This window comes from Prinia subflava, chromosome 6, assembly GCF_021018805.1.
Source record: "Prinia subflava isolate CZ2003 ecotype Zambia chromosome 6, Cam_Psub_1.2, whole genome shotgun sequence".
NCBI classification, from domain to species: domain Eukaryota; kingdom Metazoa; phylum Chordata; class Aves; order Passeriformes; family Cisticolidae; genus Prinia; species Prinia subflava.
The window spans coordinates 19,155,737-19,175,828 of NC_086252.1; the positions used below are offsets into that span (position 1 = coordinate 19,155,737).

Genomic DNA, 20,092 nt, shown 5'->3' on the forward strand with positions numbered 1-20,092 from the left:
TTTTTTCTGGTGGATGAGTTTTGTTTAGAAATTTAACTTGAAGTAAAAGCAGTTGATTCAGGTAAGCTGCCACCAAGCATGCAGGTATTTGTGTTTGGTTTCAATACAGTTATTTTAATCAGTGTAAAAACTACTTGCTTGTGGTCAGTTTTTCCTCTCATTTAAACGCAAGTTTATTTTCAGAATTTCTGGGTCTCTGCACAGGTACAGATGGCAACTCACAGCTTGAAAAGTACAAACCATAAGCATTTCATGATTCTGCTTCTTTAGTGTATTCCAGACAGTGAGTAGAGTGCCAAGGCACTCAGAAGTGATCAGGACTAATCATTTGGAATTCTCTATTCTTAAATAGCTTTTCAAGTGTTTTAAAGTAAATAGAAACCTCTTCTGTTTCTGAATGAAAATGTCTATGTGGGACCTGGCAGGATGGAATATCTGCTGTTATCTGTAGACAGCAACACAGTGTGCATTTAGAGTGATGGAATTTCTTACACAAGACCCAATCTTCAGCAAAGTCTGGCCTGCTTTTGGTCACTACAAATAGCTGCATTAAGAAAAGAAAGAAAAAAAATATATACGGATGTACATTTATATATTTAGCAGACTTGGTAAGACTGCCATAGCTTAAAAATTAGCCACTAGAAACACAGCAAACTCCTGAAAGGTACAGCTTGTCTTCATGAACAGTACTTGCACTATTTAATACATGATGAAGGTTCAATGTCTTTCTCTGGGAGGGACTGCTTCAAAAAGTCAAACAGCAATGAGCATAAAATTTAAGTATCTGCTTAAAAGTTGGGTCTTCTGTATTAAGAGTACAGCTTCATATTAGTTTTGCACTTCATATATTGCTTACATAGTTACTTGTAAAATAGCAGGAAATGGACAGGTGTTCTTTCCTGGAGCCAAAGTGAAAACTTGTGGAAGATAGGGTGGAAGTTGGGTGTTGCTGCTGCCCTTTATTTCTATTGTTATTTCATTATCTTTTGAAATGTCCTTTTTGTGTTGTTTTTTCTTTCCACAAGTGTCATTCACTTTTTCTTTTGCACTACATTTTCTTTAAAAACTCACAATAGAAATCTTTATCATTTTTCTAGAACTCTTCTCTATTGCATCATCTAGAATGATCAAAGTCATTTAGTAAAGCCTGAAGCAAAATGAAATATTTGCATTTAGAGTTACCATACTTATGATGACAGTGATATTAGTGAGTTCTGTTTTGATGAGCTATGCTCCTGAGCCCATCTTTGGCTTGCATTTGGAAAAACTTCATCACCATGAGGTCTAGAGCCTGTGTTTTGTTGTTGTGGGTGTTTTTTAATTTCAAATGAAAGTTTTCACTGTGCAGATTCTGAATATACCACACAGAACTCCAATGTATCAGATAGGCTGCACACAGTAATAAGGGTGGACAGCTGGGAGCTTTGGCTCAGACTGAACAACTCCTGACCCTTAACAGGGTCAGGCAGAGACTTGCTTGGAGATATATATATAAAAATATATCTATGTAAAATCCTATAAAATATATATTAAAAAGACAGTCGAATACATGATATATTGATATTTCTCTTTAAACCAAAATATACACAACCAGAAAATTTGAGTGATTTTATTTCTCACACAAAACCAAGAGAAGGATTTTGTCTAAGTGGTTTAATGGTAACACTACAGTTTTCATACTACATACAAAATTCATCCTAGATAGTTTTACATACTTTGATTAATTAGCAGTTTGTATTAGAGTTGCATAGGTAAAACTATATAAGACAGATCACAGCAGATGGTAGATAATAAGTAAATCCACATCTTTCTCCTTGATTTCCAGTATTTCAATCCTATTGCTGAAGAGAAGCAATAAATGCTGCATCTAGCATTAATGATGCACTGGTGAATACATGAAAAGCCATGATGAACTACAGGCAAGCATACAGTGTCACAAAGAAAAAAAGAAATAAGACCTTATGTAGTAATAGTACAAAATGTTAAGATTAAATCCAGCCAGAAAACCAGGAGTTGACTACTATGTATGGAGTCTTTAAAAGCATCCAAAAGTCTCTGCAGCTGGTGTTTATGGCTTAAATATATACAAAAGTTCTCCCTCCTTTTTTTACAAAACACTTTCAGGTTTTTTTCATACACCAAGAATCATCATCTTTTGTGGTATCCTTAAATAGCATCCAAAAGTCTCTGTAGCTGGTGTTTATGGCTTAAATATATACAAAATTCTCCCTCCTTTTTTACTAAACACTTCCTGTTTTTTTTAATAGCACTAAGAATCATCATCTCTTGCAGTATCACATACCATTTGGTAAACATAACAACTGAATCTCCTGTTAGGCTTCTGTTCTATATGTAATACGAGGTCTTTGTCAAAGTAAACTTCATGACTGTAAGTCTGAAATGAAAAAAAAAAGTTCAGATTGCAGTCTCTATTTCCATAACTTGCTAATATCTGTATCATTTTCCACAAGGAAAAAAAATATTTAACAGTGGTGAACTCCATGATCAGGCAGAAATTTTGTGTGGATACACAGAGATTACTCTTCCAGATAAAGCACAGAATTTCAAAAGTTTGAGAGGTTTCTCACATCCCGATTTTAGGAATCTAAATTCAGAGCATTTGAATTAAAGATCACAAGTTGCCTATGCAGTCAATGATAAAAGAGGTGTAACAGTCCTGAAAATTTCAGACCATTTAAGTTGGATGTCCACTTAAACTTGGATTGTATGAACAGCCCATTCCATCTTCCCAAATATATATACAGTGAGGTCCATGCTTCATTTTATGCATCAGCATTTCAAGTTAAACTAGGGAGACTATTTACAAGTTGCCAAGTTAGTCTGGCATAACTAGCCATGATAAATACTTCAGAAATACATTAAGGACAACACATACCCCAATCAACCACCCCCCATACAAATCAACCACCACCAACAACAAAAATCACAATTTCAAATAATGGAGATTTTCAAGTAAATTAACTACTGTCTGATGGAGTACTTAAAATTTTAGAGTTGTAATTTATGCAAATCTCATCCATTTGCAACACTACTTATATATCTGCTTGAAATCTGAACCAAAGTGGTATGTCAATGAATATGGGGAAGAGACAGTGGGAACAAAAGACAAGAATTTTCCTCACCACATCCCAGGACTCCTTTAATGGAATACTCTTCAGTAGAATCCCATGTTCATTGCAATGAAAGTCAAGGTGAGCTCTTCCATCAGCTCCTATCTGAGTAACTGCCACAGTGGATAATAAATCCAATTCATCTTCGTAGTCCACAATTTTGAATGTCTTAGGAAAAAACAAAACCTCAAGTTTACAAATCAAACATAAATTCACATTTCCCTCTACCTAAACTGCATAGCTTTTTTCTTCATGTGAAAGCAGAATTAGGCAAATTCTAGTTAAGTCTTCTTATTCAAAAGAAAACTTTGGGAGCCCGATACCCAACAGGAATTTTTCCCAACATAAGTTGTCACAGTATTTCAGCAAAATTCCTTAGGCAGGAGAAAAGGAAGTGATGTTCTGAAAAATCCTAACGTGCGGAAATAGAAAAGAAGTACTTCTAAAGTGGCCAAAGAAGTACATTTAGGCTCTTGAAGCAGAGATGTTAGGAGACAGTGTAGCTTTAAAGCATCATTGGTTTTGAGGGAATGGGTACATTAGAGTAATTCCATGAGTATCTGTATATTCAGTTCTCTCTCTTGCTCCACAAATTATATGTCAGTGAAGAACTGACACCAAAATAGGAAGATTTTGAACTATCTTAATTACCTTTATCTCACTGTGACATACTCTTTAAATTCAAGCCAGTCTTTTTCTTCCATAATGTAAAAACATTTACTGGAATCACAAGTAAAGTGTAACAGCAGGAAAAAATTAGTGTGCAATTATTTTTATTATGGTTAGAAGAAAAAGTGAATAGAAATAAACTGCAGAGCCTTAAGGGTTATACTGGACTGTGCTGTATTTTTTACCATAGTAAAATCTTTTTCCTCAGAATAAAGAGTAGGAATGACTGCCAGAAACTGATAAATTGTGCCTGTTGTCAATTACAGATCCAGCTCTAGATAGAGAGCTACAAAATATTTTTCATAACCATGTAAGACTCAAGTGGTGTTTTCATTCTCAAGAAGCAGTTACTTAACAGGAGAAGTGTTAAATACCTTATCCTACAATACAATCAAAGTAATGGGGAGAGAAAAATAAAGTTTAAAGATACTATAAAAAAGATAAGAGGATCCTAAAGCAGAGGAAAAGTTTCTTTCATTTCATAAAATGCTTTATAAGAAATGTTCAAAGTAGATATTTAAATGGAGAAAAGAGTAATGGTGTGTCACATTAACATATCTTTTCTATGCCACTGAAGTCACATGGAGTTATGGTACTGTGGGGCATAAGTTCTTGAATGAAAGAAAAAATACAAAAGTTCAAATGTCAACCAAGGAGAAAAGATGATAAACAGCATGTGAAGCAACTGCAAGAAGACAAAAAGAAGAGGAATAAAGAACTCAAGGATATACCCAGCTAATGGTTACACCCACTGCACCTAAAGCAAGAAGGGTTTCTGGCTAGCTAAAGAGTAAAATAATCCATGAAGTGCTCTTACTGGATCAGTTACCTCTTGTTCCGGGTCATCATCCAGCAAGGCAAAACGCTTTTTCACCACTCGACCAGACGCTGTTACAGTAACACTGTTGTTCACCTTTGGAGAAACATTAAAAAATGTCTCTAGACTCACAGCAATTTAGTTTCTATCAACTTGACAATGTATCTGTTTCATATATTTTGCTTTCTGACCTTGTTTTACTCATGAGCTATGCATAGCCCTAGTGCTGCTATTTTCTTTTTGATTTCATGAACTTAGTGACTTTAGTTGAGATATTATTGCTGTTTACTCATATTCACAGGTGTCCCACAGAGGTGACAAAGGTTCTCAGCTATCATAATTTTTTGAACAGAAGTGACAAGAACCAAGATGCTGGAATTAAGACTGCTAAATCACCACAGATTTTTTTTCCTAAACTTTTACTTCCAGAATATAGGAAAAGTTAACATCTTAAACCACCATGGCTGCTTCCACTGGGCTTCATTAATACCAGAAATATTAAAAAATAGGTTATCAGTCTCTCAATATAAGTCAAAAGGAATAAACACAGCACAGGCAGGATTAGAACTCATATTTCTTTCTCCTTATTGTAACAGAAGTTACTTACACACCTCTCAAAAAGTAGTATGGCAAGTTATTAGATGACCTGGCATTCAGTTTTTGAATTCAATGCAAGTTTTGTTCTTGAGTTCATGTAGATTTTTAATACACAAACCTTTTTTCTGCAGAAGTTTAAAAATTAGCATCACAGACTCACAGACATTTTACAGTATTCAAACTATAAAAACTTGCTTTCAGCTAAGACATAATCTTGTCTGCTGAATCAAAATGACAATTACAGGCACTACCTAGAATTTTTTTCACCCATGCTCTTTAACCTTTTTGTCATTAGATTGTCTTTGTGATTCTGTATCACAGAAAACTTAATGGAACAACTGAGGTGATTTAAGAGCTCAGTTCTACCAGTAGTTTTAAATCTTCTTCTCACACTTGATTCCACCTTTCTGCACTCTTCTGATCCACTGATGACTCAGTCCTGTTCTGCTCCAGTTCAGCAAAACAAGCTAGCAGAAAGTACTCACCTTTTCTGCCAGGTTATTATTCTGTTATTTTAGTGCACTGGCTTGGCTCACCAAAGGTCAGCTAAATGCCAGACTTGTCACAAGAGAATGGCAGGTGTGCATGGCCAGGAAAAGGAACGGACTTTTGGAAGCAAAGTAGTGTCTTTGTTGTCTTATGGAGAATTATCCCTAAGTTATGAGAGACTTGAAACATTTCTAGCAGTTGTATGATCAGCTTACCTGAGCACACAATTGTGATGCACACAATTATCACTTGGTGGCACCTTCATTTTAAGGAAATCCATCTTTTAAGTATGTTTTATATCCATCATACATGGTTACACTGCAAACCTTAAAGAATGCTAAAAACTAAAGAAAAGACTGGACGTTTCAGAAATCTATCCTCAAAGTGTTACTGTTTTTAGAATTCTTTTTATAATGCTTGAAGTCCAATGAAGACAGAGAATATCTCTCAATAAACCTTGGATAACGTCCATAAAATCACAGTGATTACTCCAATAGGCAAACCCCCTGTTTACAGCTCAAAATCACACATTGTCATCTCAGACACTAAACTCACACAGTTTTCTCTGTTGGCTACAATCGTAAAATCTTCTGCAATCTCCATTTGATCTGCATGATTTTTAACTTCCTTAAGCTTTAAGACTCTACAAAAGAAACAAATTACAACGTAAGTCATGTATTCTAATCTGCTAACTACAACATTTCTGTATAATTATTTTAATCTAGTACATTAAAACATTGTAAATAAATAAAATGGAAATTAATTTTTTGTAATTTATGTTTATCAGTGAAATTTTGACACAGTGGTCCTTCAGTATTTTTCATACCAAAATCTAAACTGTGGCCTCTAGTGCCCATATTCATCACACAGAAATCTGCAGATGTTTCTAGAAGAACTTTTGATTCTGACAAATTAATATATTTTATGATTTCTATAGTCTGATCATTGTTTGGGTCTGCAAATTGTCAAACTACTGAATTTATGCAGTTTATGCAACTTCTCTAATGAATAAAAGATTTGAGTAAGAAAGGCTCATACTTTATCAAATTTGGTCCCACGTGGATTATTCTGCCTGACATATCTGGGTGGAAATATATCCAGTCAGGTTCAAGTGAACAGCATTTCATATCCTGTACGCCATTTTTTGCCTGAAGAAGAAAAGGAAAGCTTAGAATATTAGTATTTTGAAAGTCTCACGGATCAAATGAAAGAGGAAATACTGAGCTCCTCACTATATACCTCTGGAGGTTTTAAAGTATTGCTCCTAAACATGACCAGAAAGGATGGAAGTGGAACAATAATAAAACAACAACAATAATAAAAAGACTCTGTTCCAATGCTCAAGATATTCAGTGGAGCAGTTTTGAGATTTTTAATGTGCAATAAGCAATAACCTTCTATCTTATCTATAAATTGTCCTATCTCTCCTGATACTAAGCAGAATGAAGATTTAACCTACAATGTGCAAATACTTCAACAATTCCAGCTGTTTGAGTATCCAAGACATGGGATGTGTCAAGATATGCGGCAAAAATTAGCACAGAGTTTGACTTGAACTTCAAACCTCAGGCTTAGCCTCTTTTGTGCAAATTATTTGTGGAGCATGTAAGCCTGAATACCTTGTGATTTCAGCAGATGCAAGCCAGTCAAAATCTCGGGATTTTGGCAGTGGCTCTCTGTTGTTAAATTTAGCTGACATCAACCATTCAAATTGCCAAACATATGAACCCACATAGAAAAAAACAGATGAGAAAGGATTCTGCAAGTCCATTTGAATCAAACTTGATCTTCAGCTACAATTGTGAAACACCAGTTTTGAAAATGAGATAGGAGGGAAATAACAGATCAGGCAAGCAAAGGAGATAAGGACATTTACAGATGAGACTTATTTAGTCAAGAAACTCTGAACAAGCCCAGAAGGTGTTTGAAATACAGAATTATCTTCAGGTCAATTCCGGATTAAAAATAAAAGCTGAGATGGAGAGCTCACACAAAATACTATTCATATGATGAATAGTACATAAACAAAAAATGATTAGGAACAGATTAACTAATAAAACCTTTCTAGGGACAGAAGGGGATTAAACAGAGCAATCAAATCTTTTAGGGAGGGAGAGAAGTTACAAATCAAAGATAAACTACAAACATTATGGTCATTTATTCTGCAATATCTTAAAATTTACAGTAATTCTGTAGTCAGCATTTAGTAGGCTGACTAGTCAGAAGTGCATTAGGATGTTACCATGCAATGAAACAGGTAATGAGACTTAAATTTTAAGTCATGAATACAGTGCTGGGTAGCTGTGACAGCGCTACCATTGTACTGGAATGAAGGAAATACGAGAAGCACAACTGCCTCAGAGGGAAGTATTTTACACATGGCTCCACGGGATAATAATTTGATACTGGCGTGAGCCCTGTGAAAGCACTACACTGGTAAACAAAGGTAGTATAACCTACTCAGAATAAGAGATGAAGACAAACATAATACACATTTATTTCAGAGAAGCTGCTTTCTGAATATATTACCAAAGCATTGTCTTTCAGAGAACAAATATGGAAGACTCCTTTATGTTTTTTCTTGTTAGGTGTGATGATATAATGCCAAGGGTAACCTCCAATTTGAAATGCATTCTCCAGAGAAGATGCTTCAAATAGCAAAGGTGGGGTATCTGCAAACATTTGGTAATGTTAACACCATTAGTAGCAGAACAATCATAATTCCATTGATCCTTACAATTCTAAATTCCTATAAAGCTACTAATTCTTCAGAACTTTTGAAGATTGGTGGAAACACAATGGCTATGAACTCTTTTCCAGCCCCAGCTCTGCTACCTCACCCAGCATCCAGGTGCACATCTGCAGTCCCCTCTGGAGGGTTACTGCGTTCTCAGATCTTGATGCTGAATACTCCTCTAGTACCTTTAACTCATGAGCAAAGACACAGCAAATAATTAAAATTATTCCAGCTCATCTGATTGACAAAGGATGCACACATGAACAGATCAAAGACCATATAAAAATGGTCACTATTCTCCTGGGAAAAACAGTCATAAATAACTGGAAACAGCAAGCAGCAACCTCAAATAACAGAATTAAATGCAGGAAGATAGAACATTCAGAATCTGCTTTCTCCTTTTGTGTAATACAACAAAATAGTGTGGACCGCAATGGATGCAGTCTGTAGCTGCAGTTTATGAACTCAGTTTTTATGAACTCAGTCTGTAGCTGAGTTCATAAAAATCAATCAAAATATAGAATTTTTTGCAATTAAGGGCAAAAGGTATCTAATTTTCCTTTCGGTTCAGTTGGGATGAATTACTAAGATGTACTAGGCCATTAGTACAAGTCTTCTGTTTACTAAATGAGAGGCATCTTTGAATGAAATGGACTGCACAGAACTTTGTAACTTCTGCCAACTACTAAATTAAAGCTTTCTACATCTGCTATAACTGAATCAATTTTAGACTGAAGATCAGCTCTTTCTAACAGTACAGTGAAAAGCTGGGAAAAACTAACAAAATGTGGAGAAAACCTGCAGTTACAAGGTGAATTTAAACAGGCAGAATATAAAAACTGAATTAGTGCAAGGAGAACAAGGCTCTTATCTGGACTTCGAGCCCCAAAAGTCTTATCCAAATTTTGACTTGTTCTTATCCTGCTTTGTCTAGATAATTGTCCTAATGCCAATGGTGCTGTCACATGACATCAGCTATTATGTTTATAGGGTGCTTCTCTTCCTTTGTTCATGTTTCCATCAATTTAGCCATTTACATGGAACAGAATTAGTTCCTGCCAATGGAAATGAAGTCTTTCCTAAGCTGGCTGTGTCCCATTTACCTTCTGGAGTGACACATAGGAAATGGGAGATTCTGTGCAAGAGGTAACAAAGTATAGGTTATAAAAACTCTACTGGAAATGTAGAGAATGTTGAAGATGGAAGCATAAGCAAAGGACCTACTAAAATCCATCAGAAAATGAAAGAGTTGAGAACGTTTGTGACATTTTACCCAAACAATTTTTTAAATAAAGCTTATATATCAAGGTCCCTCAAAAATTCTGGTGGATGGACTAAATGATACAATTAAATGTATCTCAACAGTATATCAGTACTGAGTAGCAGAGGCTGCTTATAAAAGGTGCCTTTCCTTTTATGTTCATTTAGCAAAGATTTGCAAGATTGTAGCTGCCTAAACCACTGTGATAATGTGATTCTGATGCCTCAACTCCGTTTTTACTGCTGTACGTCACTTGATCTTGTTGCTTAACACCTCCTCTTTTATTGTTTGCAATTCCTTTCCAAAGTCTTGCCAGTTTTCAATCTCCAGTTGAGCTTCTTTGTTCACTTACTTTACACTCTGCAAACTTATCTAAACAAAGTTGTTCCTGGCAGCACTAACAAGCGTTTGTTCTAAATGCAAATAAAACCAAAGAAACAACAAGAAAAGGTTTCTACAAAGTATCCTTCTTCTTGCTTTTTTTCTGAAATTACTGTATCAGCTAACAATAAATCAAACCACAGTTTTAAGTTCTGGGCTTTTCAGAAAATCACACACTATGACCAAAATCAATTCCTCAACACCAGTTAAGAGCTGCAGCATAGTACATCTTAGCCTGTAAGTTCTGGTCTCTATACACTTCCTTCTGGGTACCTCACACCATAAAAACAGTACTGTAATAATGCCCATCCCTTCAGGTAATTTCTGTAGGGAGGCTAGGACTTAAGTAAGGAAGAAAACTACACACAGTTAAATTATAGTAAATACAAGCCTGCATTCTGAAACTGCTAAGATCTTGCTCACTGAAGTATTTGCTCATCTCATTTTTGAGATGGAAAATGACATTCAAAAGGTATGTTGTGGGTTCAAAACTTCCTAACCACAAATTCCTGAATATGATTAAAGATCAAAAAGGTTTTCTCCAGTACACTGGTTTAAAATCTCAAAACTAAAAACTACAATGATCTATAAGCCATGAGATCAAATCTTCCTACTAAAGTTCCCACAGCAGGTTTTCCACAGGTCCCTAACATTAAATGGTGGTTTCATAGATTGAGAGAAAAATGGGGTAAGATTTCCCTTTGCAAAAAACTGAGACATCAAATATAGCAGCCTATTACTTTGTTTTGATAAAACATTGCATTATAACTTCACTCTGTGAGACTGTATTTTTTCTTTGTGTATCCTCTCATTTTTAAATAAATCTGGATTGATTTGTCTCTCATTATCTGACACACTGAAAAAAAAGGCATTTTTGTGTGGACAATCACCTGAAAAAAACATTTAATACAGAAACATTCAAAATCAATTAAATAAATAAATGCATTCTTTGATATTTATGAAACCAATCTTTTAATTTTTTTTTTAGATGCCTCAAGTGTAACCTTGTGAGTATGTATTTTTAAAGTAAAAAAAGAAATTACAAAAGAAGTTTCAGGTTTTGGTCATTCATTAAGATTCTTAGCACCAAATTCTTAACTAATGTGCACCAACAGAAGCCACTGCTGACTTTTAGAGAAAGAAGTCATTACATAATGCAGAGCATTTATAAGTTAACGATTTGAGGCATTAGAATTGTTTTTAATAAATTGTTCTCTTCTCAGGAATTCATTTTACTGAAACTGGCACATTTCTGACAACCTAGAATATCAAAATGCAAGTCAGACAAATTGTATTCCGTCTGTTTGAATTTCCTCTGCAAGTTAGAGTAAATGTTCTCACATCTTTTACTTACATACCATATACTGTTTCTGGGTGCTACTAACAGCTATCCTAATCCTTCCTCTTTCTCAAGAGTAATTGCATCTCAGAAATAAAGAGCGAGGTTTCCATTTCATGCATAGATTATAAAGTTTTCCAGATAGCTTAGTTGCTCTAACAGTTTTCATGGTGTGTCCTATATAATTATTGCTGTAATTAGAAGTAAAACAAAGTGTATTTTACTATAATGTAAAACCAGAACTACAGCTACAGCACAATATGAGCACAATAATTTTAATATTTTTTCTTACTGTGAAATAAGCCACAATCAATCCATACAAGCCACAGTCAAGCCAATATAAAGATCATAATTACCTGTTATTTTAATGTTACATGGAAGACCAAATGGATACTTTCCTACAACTCCCACCTGACCATTCCAGTTGAATTCTTGTCCCAACTCATATGATTGCTCCATGAACTAAAATAACACAGAACAATTTAGCTTTACAGATGCATACCTACTTGCTGTTTAGTTTTAGTCTCTATTACTACTGCATTATTTATCTTGTTAAATACTACTTGAAGTCTTATTTTTGAATTAATGTTCGATTTTTGATTGGAAGGATATAAATTCACAAGTCTATCTGCAGTTATGTTTGAGATGAACTTCCCCATGCCCACCAGCTTCTGGCCTTAACAATCCTCTGTAACTACAGACTAGGTGTGTAGAGAGAAGCACATCTGGGGTAACATTCACATCACTCCCCAGAAGTGCCTGTCTGACCCTCTATCACTTATGTTTTGCTGCCTGTAACTATTGCAAATAATTTTTCTGATACTGTATCCATTTGTATCTTCTGACCACAAATAGATCTAGGCAGGAACCTACATATCCCATGTGCTTATGTAGAGTACATGAATATTTATGACTTGTTACCCAAAAATAGCATGGACTGTATGAAAACTCTTTATTTCATTACCTGTTCCAAAATTGCCTTGAAGTTATAGAGCCTGACCAGACCCATGCTGTACATTACAATCAGGATTCCATTTGAAACAGCAACATCTGTCACACTATTACCAAAAATCTGGAATAAAATCAAGCAAAAAATAGTCTATTAGAGAAGAAATAATTGAGAGAAAACACTGACATTATGTCCTCAATTCTACACTTTATTTTTTTTTATTCTGACCAAACTTTATGATCAGTGTTTAAGTTTTTTGTAACTCGTCTGTTCTGCTGAGTTTCTTTAATCCATTGCACTGCAGTAACATCTAAGGTTACATTAGTCATATTCTGCGAGCAGATTAATGCTCTAATCAATTTTCAGTATATCTTCATATCATGCTACCCAGTTATTATCATACATGAATAGATTATTCAGCATTCCACAGAAATGTTAGCAAAACTAGCAACTTGATCTGAAATTCCTGATTTGAGATCTTCTGTTCTTTCTTCATCCCCAGGGTAAAATACTAGTCTAATCACAGCTCTATGACTGCATACAGCTGTACCAAAACTACACCATCCAGCTGTCACAGACTACAGGGTTCTCTCTGAATCCCAATTAGACACATACATGACAAGCTGACTTATCTTTTTTAATAATTATGCAGTATTCATTCGTGCCGCAGCTTAACACATCACTGAGCAAACCCCACAAACTAATTCTTAATATTTAATTAATACCAACATATGAAGTTGACAGATTCTTTTTTAACAGATATAAGTTTTAATTTCTCTGATGAGGACTCAGCACAGACCCAGCTGGAGAAGTGCTATTTCACATGTCTTGCCTACTATGACCACGATGAATCTGGCATGCCACTCCTCATCAGATTGAGAATACCTTTGATACAGTAATGTTTTTTCCAGTCCTAAATACTAATTTTGAACAGAGCAATGCACAGTACCCCCAAGCTTTCATGGGCTCAAATGAAAAAGTTTAACCCCCTCAATTTCAATTACAGCTTCAGCCAAGCATCAGCTAAAACTCCATTTTATAGCTCTGGATCCTAAAAGACACTGTACCTCAAGGAACCTAAAAAACAGAGTTTGCATGTTTGTACTGTTTCGTGTGCAGGTTGTACCCAGAGCTTTCTTGAATTAACATACAACAGTAAAAATTACAATCTGGCTCAAAGTTTCTTCCTAAGTGTATACACTTACTTATAGGTTGCTTGTTCTTGACTGATATAACAAGAAATTTACTTCTGTCATTCAGTAACTGATAATAAAAGTGTGAAACATTTGTAAATGCATATAGAATTCACAGACTATTACTAGGACTGGGTCAGAGGCACATCTGTCTTTCTTCAAGGAGATGAAAAGAAGGGTACAAACACTTCAGGGTTCCCTAATTCCTATGATTGGTCTAAGAAAAGGCTAAAGTCCTGCTGCATGTTAAAGAGTAACCCAGTACCAGAATTCATTTCTATCTTCTCTTCCAGTCATTAGAATGAAGAATATTTGCCCCAACACCTCTATCAGACACAAGAACACTGCAGCTAATTAATGTTTCAATTGCTTTTACAAGCTGGTAAGTATGACTTCTGAAATTCTGAAATAAGTGCCTAAACTACAGCTCTCATAGAACTACACTACAGATTACATATTATTAGAGAAATTAACTTACCTTTTTGTTTATTTCCAGCATTCCAATGAATGTAAGAGGCAAAACTTGGAATACAGCAAGGTAAAACAAAACAGTCTGTTGGATTCCTGCCTGGGAAGCAACAATACTGAATATAGTTATTAAAGGCAGGACACCTTTATATTCTACGACAACAACCAAGTATAATGTCCCCATCTGTCAGAGATCAGACAACTACAGAGGTTGAACTGGGTAGCACCACAGACCTTCTGTGCCTGGTACAGTGAAAGCTGAGGGAGAGAGAAACTCAAGCAAGAACAGAAGTAAAGACATCATGTCTGGTCACTCTGACCCTCTGACTGCTTTGACGAAGGAAGATGCAACAGGGACTTTGCTGGTGAAAGAGGTAACAAAGGACATTACCAGTGTAGAATAATCAGAAGATTTGTTTTTAAAGGGGACCGGGACAAAGGGGTCCGAGTGGAAAACTCTGTACAAACATAGTGACCTATAAATACTGGTAAACTGTGTCATAAACTGGCTTGGCCTTGCTGGCATAAGTGGAGTCCGTGTCAGACAATCCTCACACCCATCTCCGGGCTTTTAAATTTTTTTTTGATCAATGCAAAAATGAGTTTTTCAACCCACTTACCTGCCGTGCTGCTGCAGGGAGCTTATTCTGAGCTGACTTTACAATCATTACCTCTTGAGGAGTATCCCAGCTCAGATACCTATTTGTGACAAGAAAGGCCTGTCTTAATCACTTAAAAACCTTATTTCACATAAAATACAATCAACTATAACTCAGTAGATGCCTGTACCCAGGCAAACTTCAGTATTTGATTTGAAAGAAGTGCTCAAGATGTTTGCTATTTGCAATGATGCAGAAATCCATGGAACTAGGAATGACAGGATTGTGAGAAAAAATTGGGAAGCATGAATATTCACTATCTTAATTTTTCTCCTTCCCTTCATAATCACCCCTTTCTTATCCTTCAGCCTAAAGAATTTTTTTTTTCTGAAAACGAAAAAAAATTGAAGCAGTTTACCAGAAGCAGTAGCTGCCCTGCTTTCAAAGAGAAATATGGCTTTGCAAATTAAAAACAGCTCAGACTTCGAACATATTGTTTGTATTTTTGATCAGGTTTGTTTTTCAGCTCTTAAAGTCTTCTTCTGGTATGTTGCCAATGCAGTACTAAAAGCTGTAAAGTTGTCAGAGAAAAGCAAACAGTAGGCTAGGGTTTGTGGAACTTGATACCAAACTCAACCCCATAATACTTAAGTAGATGAAATTCTTCTGCAGGTAAGAGCATGCAGGAACAGTACTCCAGGTACTGTTCTAGATTAACAAGCCTGTTGTCAGCCATACAGTAGTACTAAAATAACACGATTCCCCTTCTCCACTATAGTGCTAATCACTGTTAATTATATTCAGCTCTCCTTCTCCACTACACTACTACTGACTGTTAATGACATAAAGCCTAGCTGTTGTTTAATACCTGAAGAATTTGCAACAGGAACCAGCAAGATACACTTTTTCCAGTACTTCTCCACTATCAGCAGAGAGACGTAGAAGCCAGTTCTGCACTGTCAAGACTATCAGAGAAGCTTTATAATCAGATGGACTCGGTAGCAATTCCCCCTACACAGAGAAAGGCTATTAGAAAGAAGTTTGTATGAGGAGGATACAAAACATTTTGACACAGTCAGAAGAACAAGAAAGTAAATACACATTCCTCAAAAAGTGAAGGAGGAAAGCTGCCTGCTAATCAGATCAGGATCTTAAAGCTCATGTCCATGCCAAGTAATTACCTATGATATAAATAATCTGCTGTCACACTTTTTGCAAGACAGTTACCTTTTCTAGAAAAGGCATCCTTTAAAAAATCCTTGCCTTGCAAAACTTAACTGCTTATTGACCTAATTGATATCAATCTTGAAAGAAAATTGTTTTAAGTATTTCAGAATAAGACATTCAGTGGTAACTCAACAGTAACTGCTACAAATGGTATTTACATTGCTTTAGTTTTAGGCACCTCAAGGATAGGGCTAATATTTCTAAGCTCTGTGGACACTGGGTGAAGCAGAGAAATTATGTAATTATCAGGTGGAAATAACAGAACAAATTTTGGGCAGGATTGCTTCAATGGCCTTCTGTGTATTTGCTTTTTTTTTTAAATGTCAACATATGTGAAGAAAACTAAAACACCCAGCTACTGTCCTTGCCATTTAAAAAATAAAGAAAAATATAAACAGAATTTATTTTGTAAGGAATTAAGAATAAAAGCACTGGTTTTAAAATCTTCCATGAAAGCTTACACAAAAAGCATTTGAATGCACTATTGAGAAATTCAGAGAAGTATACCTCTAAATGTTCAGTTAATACAAATATGCAAACCTTTAATGACCTAACTCTATAAAAACATTGAGAAAATAGTTTGGAAGGGAAAGGCACTCCATTCTAAATGTTTCATCAAAGTATATTAATTTAGTATTTTGCAGAAAAATGCTCTAATACAAAGTAATCTTACCAGTGGGCATTCCAATAATAAAGCATCTTCTATTTTTTCAGACTTGGCACACTTTGACTTTTGATAAATTAGCCTTGGCTGTTGTGCAATGCTAGAGGAAAATGATTGCTAATCATTAGTCTGTTTTATAGAACAACACTTTCTATCAACAAGTCATTTCACACAGTTTTATAAATCCTTCCTTCTCCTTAGGCAGGTCAGAAATCTAAACATCTTATTTTTACTTTGTAAATATATTTAAATATAAATATCTAAATAAAATATATTGTTCTCAAAATGTGCTCTAATAAACAATAGTTACTGTTTATTAACATTATTAAATATCCTGTTTATAACAGGATATTTAAAAGCTAACCTCCTATAAATCTTTTGGTCTGGTTGCCTTTTGTTTTGTTTTTAGTTTTGGGTTTACTTTTACTTTTGTGTTCATTTTGTTTAAGTAACAAACTTAATAGTAACATTCTTGCTGTAGTGATATACATTAAGAAGAAAGCATATTTCAAAACCTAATTATCATCCTGGAACCTTCCCCTCAAGTTCTTCTAATGCTGCCTTTCATAACAAAGGTGTGGCGTCATGTTCAGATATTTCAAAAACACCTCTCTAATTAAAATTTATGCCACTTGGGTTTTGCCTTTTTTCCTTTTATATATTCTCTGTATTCTTCACACATATATTTGTAACTCTGTCACCTATTGTACTAGTAGTTAGTTTTCCCAATACTTTTCCATGGCCTTTCCCTGGGCAGAAATACAAAACAAATTCCAGAGCTGCAAGCCCTGGGAGGGACAAGGCCCAGTGCTCTTGGTTCTTCCTGGGAACCAAGGCCAAGAACAGCTCTTTGAGATACATTCTCATGGACAAAGGACAACTAGTGCTGAAGCCCCCAGAGAAGGGGCTTGACCTAGTGTGGGAATTGGTGCTTTTTATCAATTATGCTGATTTCCTAAAACCTCTAAGTGTGTACTCATCCCTGTAGGGGTGGGCTTTTGTGCATGTGTTTTCATGACTGCCTCTGAAGGCCTTCATTAAAGATCCCCTTTTATATTACCTCCTTACTAAAATTATTCTGAGTTTTATTTCCAGGTTAGGAAAAAGGCAGCAAAATAAAAGCTTTGTCATGTGCAGCGTTTTGCCCTCAGGGAGAGGTTGAGACAAAGAAAAACCTGAAAGATGTTAGAGAAATTAACCCAGTACTGAAAATATTCAGACAATGTAGGAATAAAAGCAGATTTAGATCTCAGCTGTGGGTGATAGATAGAACTTAATTAACTCTTAGTGGTTTACCTTGACAGAATAGTTTGTCTTCTCTGTATCATCTGACACTATCTCAAAACTGCTCTGCCCACAACTTCCTCAGCAATGCAGTTCTCCAAGTCCATGCTACTTCCCTCACAGTGGGGACAGGCAAGGACAAGGGCTGCTGCACACAGATCTCCTGCTCTCTACCCTACCATGCCTCCTAACCTGTTCTCTGCAACTGAGCATGGAAAAGGAGCACATGTTAGATCAGAGGATTGATCTACAAAATACATTTGCAAAAACTAGCACCTACTGCAGGCTGTACTTTTAGAGGGAGAATAATTTACTTATTTTATACAGAAGTTACATAGTACCAAGCTTGTTACATAGGTTGATTCTGTAACACATTCTTTAGCACAGTGCTAGCTGCCAGACTGCAAAAAACTACTGTTCATTTGGCTTTTTTTTACCAAAGTAGGTGTCACATTAACATACAACAGCATATAAATGTAAATGTAATAAATGTATAAATAAATGTAATTCAAAGATTGTAAACCAAAGATTTATCACTTGCTTATTTTTCATTCCTAAGTAAACTCCATTTAATTCGCAGCAGCTATTTGTGTGAGTTAGCAATATTAGACAGAATCAGTCTCAAATCTGTAAGTCAGTACGTCATAATGGTAAAATTATTACCTGGTAATACAGCACTGGTAATTGTCCATGTAAATTCTTCCTCTTTCATATGCAATAGGAGATGCAGAATGAGTTGTCCAAACATTCTTGAATTTAGTACTTTCCTGAAACACAATAGTTTTAACAGTGATGGCTGTTTGTAACAAACCATGCTTCTGAAAACTATTTTATTTGGCTCCTGCAACTTAGTAAGTTACATTAATTAAAGCTTTAAAGCTTTACTGCGGAATACACAAGAAAGAATCTTACTTGGTTTTTATAAATAAAATTGATATACTTTTTATAGGAAAATTTTGTCTTTTTTAAGGACCAAATTAAATATTTTAATTAGCTATTATGGACAGCAGGGGTAAGGAATATTTTGTAATTAACTTGCCTGTATTAATATTGGCAACTAAACTTCCATGGTGACGTCTTAAATCAAGAACTAAACTCCCCAGAGTACAAATATGCCGAGAGTTCTTTTATACGTAATTAGTTGATTTATTGAACACCTAATTCCATTGTGCTGGTGGTGTTTGGTGTGAAAGATAGAAAACTGTATTTACAGTTATTTGCAATTAGCACTCGAAACTTTAATGAAATAAACTGCTCACATTAAAGTTTCTTTCATGCATTTGAGACAGCAGAAGCTCTAGACCATTAACAAAGGTTCCAGTCTTAGAAAAAAGAAGTGTAAGTCAAACGTACTTATTTTTGTTTCAAGAAACCTTCCAAGCCTATTGATCTAATTACATAAGCAGACACTCCAGCTGACTTCCAATAAATGTATTTTCAGCATAAGATAATTGCCAATTCACTTCCACGTTCTTTTCTAATGTACTTCTATCGACTGCTGTATGGAAGAGGTAATTGTTTCGGCTAAAGAAAAGAGTTCAGTTCGTAATTGGTTTAATTCCTATTTTTTCTGTAACATCAGTTTCACTGAGAACTGGGGTTACATTTAGCTGAAAACCTCTGATGATTATCTTATTATGCAAACTCCTTTCAAATTTAACATGAAGCACTAAGAACTTAAGATTAGTAATAAGTAAGAAGCCATCTTAGGGAAATAGCTGATATAAAATCTCATAAAAGCTTCTTTCTAACCCAATTATTGGATATACAAATGCCTCTGCAGTTTTGGCCTAGCACAATCCCCCTGCATTTCTAGGTCTGAGTCTTGTGAAATAAACTTAACCATTACTAACTCTCTTTATCAAACTGCACCTTTCTTCTCCCCAGACTTGTTCTCCAGCGTGACCGGGCACCTCTGGAACACCTGGCCTGAGGACTGGCGCAGCCCCTCGGCTGGAATTCCGAACCCGCCGGGCTGCGGCCAGCGCCGACAATCAGCCGATTACCTGACACATGATCCTCCTGAGGAGTCCCAGGTTCTTCCTGTGGGCCACGCCGGCATCTCTGGCGTAGAAGCCGTGGGTCCTGCGGCTGAGGAGGCGGCAGACATTGTGCACGCCGCACGCCCGGAGCGCGGCCCTGCCCCCGCCGGCGGCCGCCTGCGGGCATCCTCTCGGCCCGCGGGGCGGGATCGCCTTTCTCCGGCGCTCCAGGCTCGCTGTCGGCAGGGCCTGTAGCCTTGCGCGGCCAGGCCCGCGCCGGGTTTATCTCAAACCCCCGCCCTGCC

The 20,092-nt window shown here is 36.0% G+C and overlaps 1 protein-coding gene across 2 annotated transcripts; it reads right to left on the reverse strand.

The window, feature by feature from the left end:
* Positions 1-1,594: 1,594 nt before the first annotated feature.
* Positions 1,595-19,945, reverse strand: DCAF17 (DDB1 and CUL4 associated factor 17). 2 transcript variants are annotated; one of them, XM_063400530.1, is made up of 14 exons: positions 19,812-19,945; positions 18,469-18,572; positions 16,531-16,621; positions 15,499-15,641; positions 14,652-14,730; positions 14,042-14,131; positions 12,386-12,493; positions 11,778-11,883; positions 8,233-8,375; positions 6,742-6,851; positions 6,259-6,346; positions 4,630-4,713; positions 3,144-3,299; positions 1,595-2,395 (listed from the first exon to the last, which is right to left on the reverse strand). In XM_063400530.1, the coding sequence occupies exons 1-14, from the start codon at positions 19,818-19,820 to the stop codon at positions 2,270-2,272; spliced, it is 1,437 nt and encodes a 478-aa protein (XP_063256600.1). In that variant the 5' UTR covers positions 19,821-19,945; the 3' UTR covers positions 1,595-2,269. The 2 variants fall into 2 exon arrangements, with proteins under 2 accessions (XP_063256600.1, XP_063256599.1); XM_063400529.1 differs by having other exon boundaries at positions 4,618-4,713.
* Positions 19,946-20,092: the final 147 nt, after the last annotated feature.

What these genes read in the sequence shown, in the direction of transcription:
- DCAF17 (XM_063400529.1), bottom strand. An exon ending in TATTATTGGAATGCCCACTG is followed by an intron (nt 15,642 to 16,530) that starts GTAAGATTACTT and finishes TTCTCTGTGTAG; the next exon opens with GGGGAATTGCTACCGAGTCC. An exon ending in TAGCCAACAGAGAAAACTGT is followed by an intron (nt 4,714 to 6,258) that starts GTGAGTTTAGTG and finishes GTTTCTCCAAAG; the next exon opens with GTGAACAACAGTGTTACTGT.